Raw genomic sequence first — 19,843 nt, 5'->3', positions numbered from 1 at the left:
TCGGGCCCTACCTGCATCGCCTGTTCAGGAAACTCTTACGCGACGCGGCGGCGGCGACGCCGACATGTTACTTCAGGACTAACGAAGATGTACTGCGCCGGCGGAAAGAGAAACCGCTGAGGGAGTTCCAGGGGTGAGGCCTCCAGACGTATCCGGACCTGTCCCATATCACTAAGAGACGGGGAATGAAGCCGATCACTGAAAGGTTGATTGAAACCCATATAGAAATACAAATGGGGATTCCCATTCAGGCTGATAATATCAGGGAAAGGCCAGCAGAGGTCGGCCAGGACTGTGTCCTGCTTAATGACATGGGCCTAGCCGCCGCGCCAAGAAACCCGCCGGCCGGACGCACCCAGCCCTTGCAGACGACTTTGCAAACAGTTCAGAAGACGAGAGCGACCCTCAGACCAGGAGCGAGACCCCCCCCAAGGAATAACCAGGACGACCGTAGGACCAGAGACTGCGCGTGTGCGGACGGCCCGGCCGACAGAGGAGACGCGGTGAAATCGGGAAACCTGCCGGTGATGAAAGCGGTTTTACGGTTCCCTTTTTCTCCCGTATATTCGGAGGGCCGTGCCCGAGGACGGCGCAGACGGTGAGACACCCCCAATGTGGCAGTATAGTTCCTCGGCCTATAATGGGCAGAATAGACTATTTGTGCCGCTTAGCTTTCACATGTAATGTGTTAGTTATAATTGTGGGGGTGAGAGGCTGTGGCCTGCAGCACAGAGCGCTGACTAAGGCCGATGGCACAATTATAGCCGCGGTATGCTGTGTTTGCCCCTTTGGTCCGATTAGTTGCCATGTTAGGCCTAGAATAAGCAGCTTCAGCGCCCCGTGGTATAACCCCGAACCCCGGGGGTGAGGGATGATGTCCCCCCAACATGTTTATATGTGCAGATGCTTGCAAGTTCATATGTTTATTGCCAGTAAATCGCACCAGATTACCACGGCATACACAGTACATACAGTATGTGCGATCTGGAACAAACGAGTAACATTAAGAGATGTCCATGTGGGCCCAGAGACGCCCTGCTGACCACGAGACATGGGAGTATTCTAAATATATTTTAAAGGGGAGGGGGGGGGGGTTATTTGCAAATATGCTGGGCTGATAGCCCTCGTTCAACTAATTGCCTGACCCCCATTCAGTACCCCACATTCTGATGTGAGATAGCGCTCAGGTAGACAGGACAACTTTACTACCGAATAAAGCCGATACCATGCTGGGAGGCAAACCGAGGAGCCGGGAGGCAAACCGAGGAGCCGGGAGGCAAACCGAGGAGCCGGGAGACAAACCGAGGAGCCGGGAGACAAACCGAGGAGCCGGTAGACAAACCGAGGAGCCAACATGTTCTATTAAACTTTTATCAGGAGAACTACCGTATGACCCAGAGAAAATGGTGTCTGAATACCACAGATTCTGTACCGATCTCTATGAGGGATGCAAAACTCCCAAAAATAAAAAGACCAGGATTGAGAGACGACAGTTTTCACAAGACTGCAGCGTCCCGATAATTACTCAGGCTGAGCTATTTGAACGGTCCCATAACAGAAGACGAGTCCTGAAATCCCTAAAGCCAGCTAAAGCTCCCGGCCCAGACGGGTTTTCCGGGCTATGTTATAAGGAATTTGCGGATGAACTAGTCCCCCACTTAACAAAGATATTCAATAGCTTCATAGAGAGCAGAAATATTCCAACTGAACTGCTACAAGCGATGATTACCCCGATACATAAGGAAGGGAAGGACACGATGACTGCCACAGCTATAGAATAATTTCATTAATCCATTCGGATATCAAAATACTTGCCAACATTTTAGCTAATGGCCTCAATACTCTACTTCCAAAACTGACCCATCCAGACCAGGTGGGGTTCATCCCCACTAGACAGGCACCCGACAATATCCACAGAGCAACCGATCTGGTCCACATAGCACACACACAAAAAATACAGCCTATCCTATTATCGCTAGATATAGAAAAGCTGTTGACCGAGTCGATTGGTCATATCTATTCCTAGTACTGTATTGGGTGCTTTCGGGCTCAGAGGAAACTTTATTAGGTGGGTGAAACTCCTGTATAGTACTCCGGAGGCACTGATCCGTAATGCAGGTTACACCTCAGGGACAGCCCAAATCAAAAACGGTACCAGACAGGGTTGCCCACTCTCGCCCCTTTTGTTTGTCATGGCCATTTATTCCCTTGATATAGGAATCAGAATTAATCCAAATATATCTGGTATAAGAGTGGGTGACCAGGAATACAAATTAAGCCTTTTTGCAAACGATATCCTCCTGACCACGAGTAAACCCATGATCTCTCGGACTAATTTATTCATCATTGTCACGTACGACCCCCTGCTAGCACGCGACCTGCATACGGGACAAGGGTTAATACCGACGCTCGCAAGCGCACCCACTCTTCACCCCGGCAAGGGTCCGTCAAATGAACAATATCCCCTCTTACAGGATCAAGGATCAATACACAACCCGCAAGCTGCCCCACTCTTCAACCCCTCAAGGGTCCCTCAAATGAGTTGTATCTCTCCTCAAGCCGTCCCAATATACCACCGCCACAAACAGCACACACGAGCACGTGACTTAGACATGCAACCAGGGTTAAGACACACAGCTACTCTAGCCAACCCCCCTTTCTCCTCTTCAAGGAACCAGCGAGTTAGTATTAACCCCCTACTCAATTGCACATCATAACCATCCACTGCCACCACCTGAGGTTATGCAGATATGATAACAGATCTTAGACTAAAATATCCGCCAGGGCCTCAGGTCCCTGTTTATTATAGGAAAAACTATGCACTCTAACACAAAATCAGTTGTAGTAACATGTGCCCGAATTCGTAAGTTATTCTCTCCAGAGCGCGTATTAGTTCGTTCAGCGCCCAAAGCATTACTTAGTAAATGTTTTAATATATATAAAAATTCAGTGCTTAGATTACAGAAAGGAGATACAAAATAAACATACAGTTGCAATATGAGGCAGAACAGTTTCTTAAAATAAAAGGAATAAAACAGAAAATCCTATACAGTACATTACCAAAGGACATAGGTTCTTCCCAAAGAGGTCATTGATAAGAGGCAATGCCTTATCCTCAGTCTGGTCTCCATAAAATTCTGAAGCTAACTGCCTAAAAAATCCTGTAGCCAACTGCCTTTCTGAAGGCCCCGGCAGGAGCCCCCACTTTCTGAAGGCCCCGGCAGGAGCCTCCCCCCCCCTCTACAGAATACTTTGAAACTAAAACTGTAGCTCATTAACCCCTTAAGCCCCAGAGGGATTAAAAATACCCAATATCTCATGACATTATCATGACAATCAGTCAGCAAATTTGAAAAAATATCGGGCCTAAAGATAAATAATAGTAAATCCGAAATATGAATCTACCACACGACCTACTTAAATATCTGTCCCTTTATTTTTATTTGGAGAAAGCATAATCTGTTCTATTTAGGAGTAAAAATAACTAAAACATGACACTTTGTACAAAGCCAATTTTCCATATTATGTACACGAAGCTTGAAAAAGATCTCGAGGCATGGTCGAAATCTTCAGCCTCATGGTTTGGAAGGATAACGGCTGCAAAGATGACTCTTTTGCCCCGAATTCTGTATCTATATAGAATCCTCCCAATTCCCCACAAAGTCAAAGACACCGCCGACCTCCAAACAGAAGTGTGAATAGTTTTATCTGGAGTAACAAAGAAAAAAAATCATATAAACTTCAATATCCTAATTAGACCCAAGCTGGAGGGAGGATTCCTATTATCTGGCAGCGCCGATGGCACAACTAGCGCTCTGGCACGTGGACCTTAAATCGATAATGTGGGTCCAGATTGAGGACACTTCCCTTCAGAACTCACAGATTGGCCTTAGGCTCCATTCTGGGGATGACCATTCAGTAATAGACAATAATATCCTTCCCGCCATTAAACATTCACTACAGCTGTAGGACAGATTTGGATTAAAACATGTGTTTACCAAACTGGGCTCCCCCCCTATGACACCTTTGTTTAACAACCGTCTATTTAGACCCGAGTGTGAGCCTCAAAAATATCAGTGGTGGAAAAACGCAATTCTCAGACTCAAGGATCTTCTAATCAGGGAATAAAGTCAAAGGCCCCACACAAGTCACTCCAGTTACCTCAGTCAGAATTGTTTAGCTACGCCCAAATGAGGCACCTGACCCTAAATAAACCCAGACATAACTGTATACCAGGAGACCTGTCTTTCGGACCCACCATGCAAGGGTCTGATCTCCATACTGTATCAAGCTATCCTCCCACCCTGTTCAGAAAATGACTTCAATATACCAAACGTTGGACAGAGGACATGGGTAACCCCGGGGACCCTTCTGTATGGGAGGACGTGTCGAAGGTTGGTGTCCTCTGTGTCTATAAATAAGAATATTAAAGAAAATGCATATAAGGTCCTGTACAGGTGGTACCTCACACCAGACAAATTAAGCAACATATACAAGAACACATCACCTGACTGTTTTTGGGGCTGTGGACGGTCACTATGTTACACATCTGGTGGGAATGCCCACGGATAGAAGAGTGCTGGTTGGTAATCTCATCGCTAATTAATAGAGAGCTGGGGGTGGAGGTAAGACTCGATCCATGGACAGCCCTGCTTGGAAACCCAATCCAAACTCTGCCTTTCCACGAACATAAACTTAGTTCCCATATAATTGCGGCATCCAGATGCGCCATTGCCGCTTCCCGGAAAGGCCCAGTCCCTGATCTGAACAAAATAACTATGGGGATCCGGCAAAAGGGAACGAGAAGAGAAGACATATCCAAGTGACACAATGCACACATTGAGAAATGTGTGGGATCCCAGGGTGTCCAACATTGCAGACCCCCGGGCTGGACCCACTGTCGCTTGAGCTCTGAGACTATGCGGCTCACGCGGTACCCATTGGGAGCTGGTCTTAGATCCCAGCCTAGTTAAATATGGACGCCACCTGCGCTGCCAGTATCAAGCGCAATCTTCAGGACTGTGTTCTGGATGATTATTTCATTTTAGTATAAGAAGGTACCATCTGAATGTAATAAAGATGCCTTAGAGTGATATCGGACAATATATTGTGATAACCCTTCTGTTTTGCTGTGAAATGTCATGTACCCGTCCCACCTACCCCCATGCCCTAACCCCCTCATTTTGTTTTCACCTTATCCCCTTTTTTTCCCTTTTATGTACCCCCAAAACAACTGCCGTATAAGGACACGATCTGTTTGTAACATCTACTTTTTATAGTTGGTTTTAAATGCAAAGTTTAAAAAAAAAAAAAAAAAAATGCCACTCATTTAGGATTCATTTTCTTTAGGCAGTGAACCCCAACAGGGGGTCCGCTGGGCATCAGTAAGGGGTTCGCCTTCCCCCCCAAATGTAATGGCGGATCCTAGGCAGTATTGGGGTTCCTGAGTCCATGTGGGGAGGGTGCACTTAGTAAGGTCCCAAACTTCACCTTAGCGTGGGGGGTATAGCTGTCACTTCCCACTGAAGATTTGCTCATTAGATGGGTGCAAATAAATGTCCCACTTTCCAATATATATATCAAATAGTCCCCGGTCTGGTTCTTTTCTCAATTTATTCACAGACAATAGAAAACATCTTTCATAGCGTCATTTCAGTCAGTGACATCATTCAGGCAGTGACATCATTCAGTCCGTGACATCATTCAGAATTAGAACTTAGTTATATAGGGGAGAGTCGTTAGCTTGCTTGTTCTTAGCTTGCTGGCGGTAAATGATTCTGAATTCTATAAATCCAAATGTAATCTTTATACATTCCTTTAGCCAGTCTAAACATAGCAATCACCTGCTTTTCTCACGGTCAGCCCAAAATGTTCTTAGTAAAAAATAATTAGAACACGGTTTCTTCAATAGCAATGTTGACTTTTGTTTAGAAGAACCTCTTTGTTCTTTCACTAAGTAACTACAGTTAATCCTAATGTTCTTTATCTTTTATGACCCATCTCTATTATATTGTCTTTTACTACTTACTATCTATTTAACTAACCTTTCATTCCAAACTCTTAACCATATAATATTCAACTTATTAAAGCATACCAAGTTTCTAAATCACATAAAACATTTCTACACCTGCCTGCCTTCAGACTGATTTAACGTCTTATCTTTGTAGAAGCAGCTTATCATTTTCCAATATAATTTCTAACTTAAAACTAAATTACTTTTTTTCCCCACTCTAAGGCAGCGATTCCCAACACGGGGTACACGTGAGGGGTTCGCCCCCCAAAAATGTAATGTTGGATTCCAGGCAGTATAGGGGGTTCCTGAGCCCGTGTGGGGCCTGCACAATTAGTAAGGCCCCAAACTGCACCTTAGCGTGGGGGTAATTAGTGTTATGGGGCTCTGCTCCCCCCTTTGTATAACACTCTGTTGTCCATAGTCTGTTTGTCGATATGGAAATCATAGTTTGTGCAAGAAAGATGAATAAACACTGCAAATTAGACAGCTGGATAAGAAGAAATTGTATAACATAATAAATGTTTATTTTGATGTACACAAAGAACACTATGATGCACTGCAAGAGTTACACAGGGGCCATCACAAAGGACTACATACAAGTAAATAGCGGGTGCAGTGTTAGGAATATGTTGCAGGCCCCAATGCAGCAAAATAGTTATGAAAATTGATATTCCTTTTATATTGGATTGTTTTAAATGATAAGGATATCACATGATAAAGAGACCCACTCAGGCGGTTTTATATCAAACCTTTACTATTCATTTAGGACTTGATTCTCTAACATAAAACAGCACCGGATCTCTGCAGCAGAACACATGGTTCCCTGCTCAAACTTCATTCCTTCTGCATTTCCTCTGAGATCGGAGCTCTGGCTGCACAGACGCTGCAGCACAAAAAGAAAAGCCATGTGCTTTTTAACTGAAAAGAAGGAGTGGGGAGGGGGATACCCAAGTGTCTACAAACTAGTGAAATGTCTGCCATGATTTGAAAAGCTACTTAGTGGCTGTGTGTGTGTGTGTGTGTGTGTGTGTGTGTGTGTGTGTGTGTGTGTGTGTGTGTGTGTGTGCGCATTAGGGGAGACTGTTGGTTGTGTGTTGAGAAGAGGAGACGGTGTGCGTGTGTGTGTATTAGGGGAGACTGTTGGTTGTGTGTTGAGAAGAGGAGACGGTGTGCAGGTGTGTGTGTGTGTGTATTAGGGGAGACTGTTGGTTGTGTGTTGAGAAGAGGAGAGGAGACTGTGCACATAGAGGAGGCTGCATGTATGTGTTTGAGTCAGACACACCGAGTCATATTTACTAAGTGTTACTTTTCTACAGTGCTGGAAGACATTACACCTACTTGCCTTGTAGCATAGCAGCACTTGGTAAACAGGCCAGTCTCCTGTAAAAAGGTACCCACGCACACAATTTGTCCTCAGACACGCAGTCTATGTACATGTCTGCTCCCTGCGCAGTTTCAGTACTGCAGATTCTGACTGGCCCACATGGCGTCCTGGATCTGATCCTCCCGCAGCAGACGTAGGCTGCGCAGAGCATACAGGAGCTGGCTCTTGGAGTTTCCAATGAAGTTGTTGGCCAGGAAGGCTGGGAGCCCTCCGACTCCGTCACGCAGAGTGTAGAGGGGCACGCGGACCAAACCCATCACCTGGAACACAGAGACCCCCACTGGATAGAAGTGTGCATTAGCCAGCAGGAAACACTGCTGCTGTTGGCACAGCTCAGCCAGTTACAGATCTTTTTTTGGCACCAGTGAAAGCAACAACCCATATAATTAAACCCCCCCCCCCATGTTAAAAGGTGCATAACTATTAAGGGACTGGTGTTATATCTTCTGATATTCTGGGTTCTTCTCCAGAGATCTCTATGGATAGACTACATCCCCATTTAAAAACATGCTAGTACTGGTAAAGAAGGTGTTAGGTGGCTGAGTGCTTTCACAGTATGGTAACTCCTTTATCTCACCTCTAACCCATGATCCTTTGCGTTCATGGCCTCTGCCTCAATCCTCTCAATGTCATCCAGGGTCAGCTGCTTGGCGTAAAAGTGTGTGACAGCTTTCTGCGGGTAGTCTCGGACTTGTGCGCTCCTGAAGTCCTCCTGCGTCACCAGCACCGAGCTGAGCGTCGAGCCCAGCTCCTCCTGCAGCTCCCGATTGAGGCCGTCCTCCAGGGTGGAGTCTTGTGGGTCCACAAATCCCCCGGGGAATCCCAGCCGCCCGTCAAAACGCATCATCATCTGTGCAGGGAAGAGGGGCGATGGGAGAAGGGGTGGGGGGGGGGAAGGAGGAATAAACCATATATGTATACACAAACACATCCAACCATCTTATTCTGGCAACTACCGTTATTTATAGAGTAATAACATACCACTGACCAGCACAATAGGGATTTTAACCAGTATCACACATATAAGATATGATTACCCTTACAGACAGAACATGACCATCTTCCAATCTACAATATTACTGCCCGTAGCGATATACCATTCACACATCTCGGTGCATGGCTGCGGTTTATTTATCTCTAGCATTCTCACGCCATCTCTGTATGGGCAAATATGTTCATGTATTGTATACAGTATCTGTGCACAAAGCACCACACAAATCAGGCGGAGTTACACACAGAAAGGGCATAGAATACATGGGCAGATGCTATGCAACGGTAATCATTATTTATGTGAAGTCATAGTTAACCCTTTGAGCTGCACTTCCTTACTGGCTCCCCTTGCAGTTAAAGGATAACTAAACACCATTTCCCGCTGTGTAACAGGGCCCCCCCTCTCCTCTCCCTCTCACCAGCAGCACGTGTTTGATGGGGATGCGGCCGAACAGCTTGGCGGGGCTTGGTCCGTACAGCAGCACGTGACACGCGTGTTTATATCCCTGCAGCCGCAGCGCTTCCTCGCGGGAGATGTTCCGGGGCCGCGGCGGCCGCTGCTGCTCCTGAGACCCGCGGTGCAGCTGCTCCGCTTCCGCCATCACTGCACTGACACGCAGGCCGCTTCCGCACACAAGCATCACGTGGGGCACCGCGCAGCCAATCGGGAGCAGGGACCAGAACGAGGCGTGGGATGCATAGCTGGGCTGTCTCAGGGTTCAGTATGTGCAGCACGTGTTGAGGTTGGAGTGCTGATCCCTGGGGAGGGGATTTAATGGCCTGCACCAGCTTTCTGTCTGAATACAGGGACGCGCTCTCCAAATAAAATGGACCAGACCCACAGAGCAGCACTCATGCAGGTTCACCTGTTGAGGCTGAAGCATACTTCTGCGGGCTCATAGGATGGACCTCTACCAGGGATATACCAAGCCTGGACCATATCCACTCTGTTCCACGTCCGTCCCCCCCCTTAGGGGCCTGGAGAGAGCCCAGCCATCCCTCTGCATGTCCAACCCATGTGTCCTGGGGCATGTGGGAGTAGGAAGCCTTGTTAACCTCCCCACCCACCAAACTCTGCTACGCATTCCTAGGAGCCCAGAGATTAATAAGGGATATAACATACTGTATGGCACCACATTATCTTCCGCCATTTCATCTAAGGATTTTCTATTTCAAGACAAAGGTGGATTCCATCTATCAAGACATCCCATCTGTATTCCCCTCCCATCCTACACCTCCTGCATTTCTTGAATCTTTCCTGTTACAGAGGACCTGTCATTGCTGATCTCTCCCCCCTGCCCTCTTGACCCCATTCCCTCATCTCTTCAAACCTCTTGCGCCTACTCTAATCCCCACTCACACATTTTCAACTCTGGTTCCTTTCCCACCCCTTCCAACATGCAACAGTTATAGCCTTACTCAAAAACAGTAAGCTAGACCCCATCTCTATAATTATCACTGTCTCCCCGTCGCCTGTTGCCTCTAAACTCCTTGTATGTCATGTATTCTCTCGCTTGCTCCATTTTCTTACCTCCTATTCTCTCCCAGACACTCTACAATCCAATTATACAAAATAATTGGATAACGTGTACATTTTGTATTTTATTATATTTTGTTATTTGTACTGAGCTGTTTTAACCCAATTTCTAATTGGTTTAGTGACTTCTCAGATGATGGGCTTTAGAATAGAGTAGCTATTTATATTCTGCCTAGCAATTTATGGTAGATAAAGAAACCCAAATGTTATACAAGACCTGCTTGGGCCCTCCCCCAGCATTCTCATTGACTTTTGAATGTGTATGATCATACTCAATGCTGTACAAGCAATAAACTACTCATTATCTACGAACCCGTGTTTGTGAGTTTGCAAACGACGACACTGCCAAAGATCAAGGTAACTATACCCTGCTTATATTACTTGACCTCTGCAGTCTTTGATACGGTGGACCACCCTCTTCTTCACATTCTCCATGCTCTTGGTATCCGTAACAACGCTCTATCCTGGATCTCCTCTTACCTCTCCTATCGTACTTTCAGTGTCTCATTTGATAACACCTCCTTTGCCTGTCGATCGCTCGGTATAGCCCAGGGATTGTCCTGGGACCTCTATCTATTTACACACTCTCTAGGTGACCTTATCACATCTTTGGGGTTCAAATAGCACCTCTAAGCTCATGAAACACACATTTACTTTTCAACCCTCAGTCTCCCATCTCAACTATTGCAACCTTCTGCTGTACGCACTTCCTGCCTCATCTGTCTCCCCTACAATCCATCTTAAATGCTGCTGCTTGAACCGCTTTACTCTCTCCTAAATATGTCTGTGTATCTCCTGCTGAAATCCCTCTCATGGCTTCCTATTAAATCCTGTATTACTTACAAAATTCCCTTCTCAATTTAGGCCAATACTCCTCTGCCCCATCTTACATCTCAACCATACATTTCTCATTATACCCTCCTCTGTGCCTCCTTACATATCAACCCTAATTTCTCACTATACACCTACCCGACTTTGACGTTCTGCTCAAGGATGTCTTCTCTGCCCCTTTTGTATCTAAAGCCCTCTCCCCCCTTAAACCTCTCTCACTCACTGCCCTACACCTTTGGGGATACCCTTCTCTATATCAGACTAGTACCCTCTCTCTACCTTTCTTAAAACACCTCTTTAACGAAGCATATGGGTACTTCCGCTGGTTGATACTACACATCTGACGCACTTACCCACCCTCCTACTGTCTCTTAAGTTCTCCCTAATTACCAGTTTGATTGTAAGCTCTTCGGGGCAGGGACTCCTTTTCATACTTGTGTGCGAGAAGCACTTATTCCTAGGTCATGTGTATTACTACTGTACCCATCTCTCCTCCCTCACAGGACAATGCAGAAGACAGATGCTTTTCAACTCTCACACAAAAGGCAACTGCAAACAGGAACGGTTCTGATGCTCCAGCTTGCCATACTTACAGCTTCATGCCTCAAACATATGTAAAGATGTTTATTCCATAATATATTAACACGCCTTTTCACATTTCCGTACTATTGATTTGCTTTCATGTTAGGACTGCATTTTCAAGATGTTTTTCTATACAAGTTTATAAAATATTACTGTTCAGACCCACTCTGTGCTATTGTCACACTCTGCATGGATTGCGGTTTCACCTTGTGATCTGTTTAAGGTCAGAGCACCCCATATTTGCTAGGGCTCATATTTAGCACCCCAGAAGTCTCGAAAAGACCAGAGGGCAAGGAGCAAACGTATGTATATTCTCGTTCCATAATTCTTACATAGAGCGTTTCCACAAAAGACCCAGACTTGTGATATTATGTCATTTAAAAAACACATTCTTTAGGAAAACTTTTCCTTCGGATTCTGGTTTATTGTTTCATTTTAAAGAAGTGTTCAGCGCCACCCTGTGGCCGTTGTAACTGTGCTGCAGTGTGGTGGATGCAGCCACCTCTCCAGGTCGTGGATCGTATTGTAAGGACTGTTTGCAGGTAGTTACTGAAAGCCAGAGAGGCCCATAACATCACTTTGTTATGCGCTAGTCTAAGAATAGTCAACTCCACACCTCAAAAAAGGGTCAAGTTTTCAGGATATTCCTGCTTCAGCACAGGTGGTGCAGTTGAAGACTGAGCCAGCTGTGCTGAAGCAGAGATCCAGAAACCCTGACCTGTTGGTGGCCCTTGAGGACTGGAGTTGGCCACTCATGCACTAATCTGTCAGCAAAGAGGTTAATGCAGCATTAATCCGTACCCAGTCACGCTTACATATTTGGCAGTGCTGGTGTCAGACAAAGGCAGGAACAGGACAGGCAACTCCAAAAACACTTTATCTTAACCCCTCTGCTGCCAGAGGCGACTGGCACATTCTGCTGTGGATTTACCTGTTTTTCGGGTGTCTTCTAATGCTACAGACCTGGCCACGTCTGATTAAATACCTCCAAGGTAAGAGGCACAGCAGGCATTCTATAACTACCCCACCCCGGCCTAAATCATAGTAACTGAACCTCCAGAGTGTCTTATAACCAACAGCTTGGCAATCAATGATTGTAGCGTGGCGGCACGAGGGGAATATCACTTATCCTGCCGTTCTTTTCCATTTCCTCATAAAAGAAGAGTTATTTCTTATCAAAGGGGTACTTTCCTGCATTATTAAATGCAAGGACCGTATGTTAATTAGATCTGCAGAGCAGGGCCAAAGGGCCCTGCAATGCATTGTAAGGTGATGCATGCCCCTCTAGCACAGAAGGGGTTAACAGAAAAGGCTTTCCTGGACATGGGGGGGGTTGTCACTACTTTTTAGGACTTTGATCAATGACAGCTATCACCCAGACACGGTGGTGAGGGCCCAAGCGGCAGACAGGGTTGTTCCTTGATGCTGGGGCTGGGTAAAACGTGGGGGGGCTGGGTAAAACGTGGGGGGTCCGTTTTTTGGGGAGCCGCGCTTACGAGGCCGAATCTGAAGCCTCGGAGCTGTCCTTCACGTCGGTGCTCTCAGTAGCCTCGCTGACCTCGCTCACGTCCTTGCTGTCCCCACTGTCCTCCGTCCCCTCAGGTTTCCCGGCGTTCCCTCCGGACCCCCCGCACTTCTCGTCCCGGCAGCAGTCCCCCACATGCACCGATCGGTGATCAGACTTGTTCTCGATGGAGCTCAGCGGCTGCGGGCGGACCTTATCCTTCACCTCCACGTGCTTCCTAAGTTGCTGCAAAATATACAGCAAACTCAATCGCTCTGACGCGTCACACAGGGAAGTAACAGATATAGTGTGACACATGTCACGTGTGCAAGTCATTACTTTGCCATGCAGGAACATACATTGATATATATGCAGCATTATCCGTGGGATGAGCGCGTCCTGTGCACGGGCACCTACTGAGCCACCTGTGCTGAAGCAGGGATAGCCTTAAAACTCGGCCTGTTGGTGGCCCCCGAGGACCGAAGTTGCCCACCCCTGCGTTGTAGAATGGAGCCCCCCTGGTGAGTGATGTCACATCCCTGCTTTATAATGGTTAACCCTTTCTGTGCTGCTGTGCACAAACCTCATCAGCCATCTGGGTCAGGTCCCGTTTCATGGCGTAAGCGTCCTCTCCGTCGGCGTAGTATTTGGGCTCAATCTCACTGATTCTGTGCCGGAGAGAAAGGGAACATGCAGCTTAACCATTTCCCTGCCGGAGGGGCCCAGCAACTCATTGCCCTCTTAAGGCTCCTCTACACTGAAGAAGTTAATACAGAGGCTGGGCGAGTTTATAGCAAGGCTGGGCAACTGCAGTGCGCAGGGGCCACCAACAGGTCAGGCTTTCCAGATATCCCAGGTGGCTCAGTCTTCAGCAACCTGTGCTGAAGCAGGGATATCCTGGAAACCCGTTGGTGGCCCCTGGCGACCCCCGGGTTATAGAGACGTCTGTTTAACAAGAGGACGAGGCAAATATGGGTGTGTGAAGAACAAGGAGAGACGAGGACGGCCAAGATCCCGCCCCAAATATCTATAGGACCAGAATTGAAAGGTTTGATTGTAAGCACTTTACCCAGCATCCCATCTGCTGTCCATAAATAACACTTGTGCTAATATGAGCTGGCTAAAGAATGGAAATTAGGCATTAGAGTGTAAGCTCTTCGGGCAGGGACTCCCTTTCATGTCTTTAGCGCGTATTCCTTCTGTGTATTACCGCTGTGAAGCGCTATGTACCTGGATGGTGCTGTATAAAGACATACATACCACCAAAAAGGCAGGGGGTGCAATGAACGCATCGCATATCTGAGCACTCGGCAGGCAGGGACTGGAGATTGTAGTACAAATCCCTACTGATAAGCACGGAGGCGCCCTCCTCAAACCCCCCATAGGAGACATTTCTCTCACACCCCCCCCCCCCCTCTTCCCCCATGGCGCACGCAGAGAACAGGTTCTGTACTTACTGGAAGTTCAAGGTGTTGGAATATAAATGCAGAGCGGCTCGGTTGCTTGAATAAAAAGACAAAAAAAAAAAAGGAACACAAATATTAATTGGACATAAAGAACGCTCGTCATATTACAGTCCCGAGTATGTGGCGAGAGATAGGAGGGCGCAGTCACAGTATTACAGTGCGAGTATGTGGCGAGAGATAGGAGGACGCAGGAAGAAGTACCATCCCCAATAACCGCATTGTGTAATTAGCACAGCTTGGGTCGGACAACGGCTAAACGGTAATCAGCATTAAGGGACGCTCGAAATTAGGTGCGCATGGCCACGCTGTGCCCCGGCGACACGAGAGCATGGCCACGCTGTGCCCCGGCGACACGAGAGCATGGCCACGCTGTGCCCCGGCGACACGAGAGCATGGCCACGCTATGCCCCGGCGACACGAGAGCATGGCCACGCTATGCCCCGGCGACACGAGAGCATGGCCACGCTATGCCCCGGCGACACGAGAGCATGGCCACGCTATGCCCCGGCGACACGAGAGCATGGACACGCTATGCCCCGGCGACACGAGAGCATGGACACGCTATGCCCCGGCGACACGAGAGCATGGACACGCTATGCCCCGGCGACACGAGAGCATGGACACCCATCCCAACTTGCAAACCCAGAAATGTGTGACCGCTGGGTGCTGTGTGAGGGGTCTGCAAACCTTGGAACGAGAAGCTGTGTATGTTATGCTCAGAGTCGGGAGACCACCCATTGCGACCCATGGAAACGACGGCTTCCGTACAGGACGCGCGACGCCCCCGCTGCGTACAAACCTCTTGCGCACGTGCAGGGAGACATATTTGGCATTGAAGTTCTCAATCATGGCGCGGGACGCCTGGTCCATCAGCTTCTGTGCCAGCCCCAGCCGCCGGTGGGAGCGTTTCACGGCCTGTGAGCACAGGAAGCCTGGTCACCATGAAGTCCTTTCTATACCGTTACATGGCAGCACTGTGCTAACACACCTAACTGGCCATATGGGGGGGATTAATAAAAGCTCCTATAATGCCATGTGTGGCGCTATGTGTGCCTTGTGCCATGTGTGGCCTTGTGTGGCCATGTGTGCCGCATCTACCGTATATGATAATTAGGGCAGCAACCTTCCCCAAGTAACCAGTTTGTTGTTGTATTCTTACAGGGTTGGAACCGGCGCTGAACAGCACAATTTTTTTTTTTAGCACCAGGGACCCCCTGGCTCCCTTAATACTCACTGGTGAAGTTACCAATAGAACTCTATGGTTTTTAAAGGGGATTTAAATGAGCATCCAATAGGAAGCCACAACCGATGATGTAGCAGCTTCCTATTGGCCAGAGATATGGCAGTCATATTGTTTCCTCTGGAAGGAAATTTGAATCCAGTAAGTTCACCGGCAACTATCTCGGGATCCAGAGGGTCCCCAAAGCTGGAAGTAGTGAGGTCAATACAGCGACCCCCGCTCCTGAACTCCTTAGCCCGCAATGTGTCACCGGCGTCTCTGGCAGTGATATATACTACTAATATACCAAAACTCTGTGATATCCTCTGTAATGAGACCACTAACCCCTGCAGTGCACAGGTCAGCAACCTAAGCCAGGTATGGCAGTTACTTGTGCATCAGGTACAGTACAAGCTGTAAGCGCCTTTCCATACCAGAGAGGTGATATGACCGTGTGGGACGTCATCGGGATCCTCCTCCCTGCACAGACACAAAGAGGACAGGCACTTTGAGGGGGGAGATCCTGACACAGGGGTCTTCAGTGCATCACGGAGCAATACAAGTAGAAAGGTAACATATACATACAGATAACCGACAGTATACAGCTGGAGGAGCTGTACGGCTCAAGCTGCATTTACAGCCACCTTCCCCTGCCTAATGAACACTGCAATAAATAACCTCTATACAGCCTCCTACAATCCCTCCCCCCCCAAGAGCAGGGATTCTCAACAGGGGGGTCGTGACGCGTCTCCAAGGTGCTCCCCTCTTAAAGGAAGCATTTCATTTGCCTGGACTCATGGCTCCAGTCCCACACCCACTGACCATTGTAACCAAGCACTGCCATCTACTGCTCAACCAAGTATCTGGCCGCTCCTCTTACCGTGCACCCCAAAACTGGAACAACCTACCAGAGACTCTTACATCCACCACCAGTCTAAGTTCTTTCAAATCTAAGGCTGTCTCACATTTTAATCTGGTCTGTAACTGTTTCACTCGCCCATAATATAAATTATCTTCAACTGTGCATGCAATGTCTTGTAAATAATGTATACCCTGTTCATTATGTAACTGTATTTGTAACCATGTATTATTTGTCTTACTCTGTGCCCAGGACATACTTGAAAACGAGAGGTAACGCTCAATGTATGACTTCCTGGTAAAATATTTTATAAATAAATAAATAACTTATTCCCTCACCTGCTCTCTGTAACTCAACAAACATAGCACTTAGATTGTAAGCTCTCCGGGGCAGGGATTTCCTTTCCTATTGTCTGATCTTGCTCCACTTATTGTATTATAATTCCTTGCACTGTATTCTTTTGTAAAGCGCCAAGTACAGCTGTGGGCGCCATATAAATATATACAGTACATACATATGTAATGTTAGATCCCAGGCAGCATAGAGGGTTCCTGAGCCTGTGTGGGGACTGCGCACTTCGTAAAGGCCCAAAATGCACCCAAGCGTGGGGGGTATAGCTGTCACTAACAGCACATGCTTCCAAAGTTGCTCCCCACAATGCTTTGCATCCACCACAGCAAGGCATTATGGGACGTGACTTTGGAAGCTCTCACAGCGAGTGACAGCTATACCCCCCATGTCCCCTGACACAATGAGGGGCAGTTTGGGGCATTAAGCACATACTGCCTGGGATCAGTCACATAGTTCTGTTAGCAATAAGACTTAGGCCTCGTTAAGGGGGTCCGGCTTCGGAGGGGTGGCGTGCTTACGTGCGAGCGGACGTCAGAAACAAAATATTTAAAATCAATATCGGTTGTCAGCGTAGTTGTTTTTTGAAGCTGCAGCAGCGTCACTGGTACTTCGGCAGCCAATGAAATCATTCTTGAAAATGATTTCAACAGTGCAACACCGATCCCTAACCTCAGGTCTGTAGCCCCGCCTCCTGAAAGCTTGAAATGGTCTGCTGGGGATGATGTGCACACATCGCCCAGCAGACTGCCGCGCGCACACGTGGACGCGCGCCCTCCACCTCCTGTCTCTGGCACCCTGAACTCGGCCTTAGAGGTTTTGTAAAACAAATATTTATTTTGGGGGGGGGCTGACATTTTATCTTTTTGTTTCAACACTGCCCCTCATTCCCAGTATTGTAAGCTCTCAGGATCAGAGCCTCATTACCTCTCTGTTTGCCCTTATTTGTATGTAACCGTTTATGGAATTTAGATCCTTCTGTACCCCCTTTGTACCTCGCTGCGGACTATGTTGACGCTTTACAAATAAACGATAATAATAATTAGCAGAAGGTTCAAATGACTCTGTAAATGCAGCTTGAAAGGACCGCGGAAGGTGTGAGAATTCACAAACCAACCATTTCTAGCACACGGACAGAATTAAATACATCTACAAGCAGTAAAATACAAATAAGAGACATGATCTAACACCTTACATTTTAGCCAGAACATAGCCAACAATTTTGCCATTTTCATCCTCTGCGATGTACGACAGCTAAGAGATCAGAAAATAAAAATAGTTAGGAAAGGGTTCATTTAAAACCAGATGATTAAACAAGGGACAACTGTAACACTAGGACAGAAAACCCAAACAAGTATTAATATTACACTGACTGTCAGCCAGGCCAGGCACCCAGAACTTTACATTAGTAGAACAATTATTTTAACCCTATACTTAGATTGTAAGCTCTTCTGGGTAGGAGCTTATATCCAAATGTTTACATGATGTATTCCGATAACGTCTCCAATTCTTTTATCCCGTGTATTACTGCTGTGAAGAGCTGTGAACATGGATGATGCTATACAAATAAACATATACATACATGGTGCAAGAGAGGACAGTGCCGCTCTGCAAAGCAATGCGTTTTCCTGCCCCTGACAGCTAAGGGGTTAAGAAATAATAATCTAAAAAAACACTACAATACATCCCACAAACAGGAGGAGTGTGTATTCCACTCTGCTACACTGCTCACCACAAATAAGCCTGACACACACACACACACACACACCTGTGGCCAGGATAGTCCATGGTAAAAGTAATACTTCATCTGGTAATTCTCAGGCAGACACAGCAGGTTGCAGTGTTGCATATTCATGAGGTCCTCTGGCTGCAGAGAGAGAGAGGAGGAGAACAGGTCAGACCAGAAACACAGATCATACCCAATAAGCAAATAATTGTGATGCATCCTACACTGGCTCTTGTATTAACGCTTCTAATACATGGTCAGTCATTGGGATGGAGCTTGAGAGAAAGATGATCACACCTTCGGCATGTTGCACGTTCTGAACACGCCTGCTAATAAATCAGCTCTTAGTTCCTCACGGGATGAAATAAAACGCTGCTGATACAATGTAAATACGAGGACGCTTCAGACATTAACGATAATTGGAGGGGAGCGATTCCCTGAGTTTCCATTGTAAGCAGAGTGATAACAGACATGTATAGACGTGCTGCAACAAGTGGGCAGGAGGGAGGAGCAGGCAGTGACGCGGACCAATATCAAATGCAGCAGTTCTCAGACTGTGAGCTCTTGTGGTCAGATAATTCATGCCAACTGATTCCGCTGCATCTGCATGTGAGAAACTGCAGCACTCAAATATAATGTAACATCATCCCCCCCTTATATCACTCCAGTGCATTATGGGAAATGCTGTCTCCCCCTATAATCACAGAAAGCGTAAAGAGCGCGGGAAAGTGGTATTTATTCATCCGTTTCGGCCCCACGCAGCACCCACCTCAAACCTTGAGAAAGGGCGGCTGCGTTGGGCCGAGACGTGGGATGAATAAATACCACTTTTTTGGAGGGTTGCACTTTCCTCTTCATTTCTATGGGATTTCCCCGTTGAGTTTCAGCACTGCAGATATTGTTCCTGTGTGGGTGCACATATACTGTACCTTCAGATATTTTGGGTCCCCCTATACCACCCCAGTGCATTATGGGAAGTGCTGCCCCCCCTATACCACCCCAGGAGCGTTATGGGAAGTGCTGTCCCCCCCTATACCAACTCAGGAGCATTATGGGAAGTGCTGTCCCCCCTTTTCCACCCCAATGCATGATGGGAAATGCTGCCCCCCTATACCCCCCCAGTGCATTGCGGGAAAGTGCTGCCCCCCTATACCACCCCAGTGCATTGTGGGAAAGTGCTGCCCACCTATACCACCCCAGTGCATTATGGGAAGCCCCCCGGTTACCCGCGCGTTCCGGATGTTCATGGTGCCGGTGTCACTGGAGTCAGCGTATCTCACGCACGTTTTTCTCCGCGCACCAGCAGTGCGATCCAGCAGCTCAGCCTCGCGATATCGAGGCAACCAATCAGAAGAGAGCAACGAGTTGATGGAGCCAATCCAGA

The 19,843-nt window shown here is 47.4% G+C and overlaps 2 protein-coding genes and 1 long non-coding RNA gene across 5 annotated transcripts in view; 1 reads left to right on the top strand and 2 right to left on the bottom strand.

Annotated features, from left to right (window-relative positions):
- The window catches only part of LOC142471913 (U8 snoRNA-decapping enzyme-like), a 25,901-nt gene extending 16,871 nt beyond the window's left edge, over nt 1-9,030 (bottom strand). Inside the window, exons 1-3 of one of the 3 annotated variants that reach the window (XM_075578364.1) lie at nt 8,807-9,026; nt 7,975-8,247; nt 6,516-7,657 (exon numbers count right to left, since the gene is read on the bottom strand). In XM_075578364.1, coding sequence (XP_075434479.1) covers nt 7,469-7,657; nt 7,975-8,247; nt 8,807-8,989 — 645 coding nt within the window. In that variant the 5' untranslated portion in view covers nt 8,990-9,026 and the 3' untranslated portion in view covers nt 6,516-7,468. Of the gene's footprint in view, nt 1-6,515; nt 7,678-7,974; nt 8,248-8,806 lie in introns of those variants that run through there. The other 2 variants (XM_075578363.1, XM_075578362.1) reach the window with 2 other exon arrangements.
- LOC142471914 (uncharacterized) lies at nt 8,806-11,692 on the top strand. The gene is made up of 2 exons (XR_012789555.1): nt 8,806-10,281; nt 11,259-11,692. It is a non-coding gene; the product is annotated as an uncharacterized LOC142471914 (long non-coding RNA).
- NAA10 (N-alpha-acetyltransferase 10, NatA catalytic subunit) lies at nt 11,365-19,843 on the bottom strand. The gene is made up of 8 exons (XM_075578361.1): nt 19,686-19,843; nt 18,502-18,600; nt 17,929-17,987; nt 15,961-16,006; nt 15,107-15,222; nt 14,299-14,343; nt 13,425-13,509; nt 11,365-13,087 (listed from the first exon to the last, which is right to left on the bottom strand). The coding sequence occupies exons 1-8, from the start codon at nt 19,704-19,706 to the stop codon at nt 12,830-12,832; spliced, it is 729 nt and encodes a 242-aa protein (XP_075434476.1). The 5' UTR covers nt 19,707-19,843; the 3' UTR covers nt 11,365-12,829.

This window comes from Ascaphus truei, chromosome 21 (assembly GCF_040206685.1).
Source record: "Ascaphus truei isolate aAscTru1 chromosome 21, aAscTru1.hap1, whole genome shotgun sequence".
Lineage (NCBI taxonomy): Eukaryota > Metazoa > Chordata > Amphibia > Anura > Ascaphidae > Ascaphus > Ascaphus truei.
The sequence above is the reverse complement of the archived record's forward strand: the minus strand, read 5'-3'. Positions and strand labels throughout refer to the sequence as shown.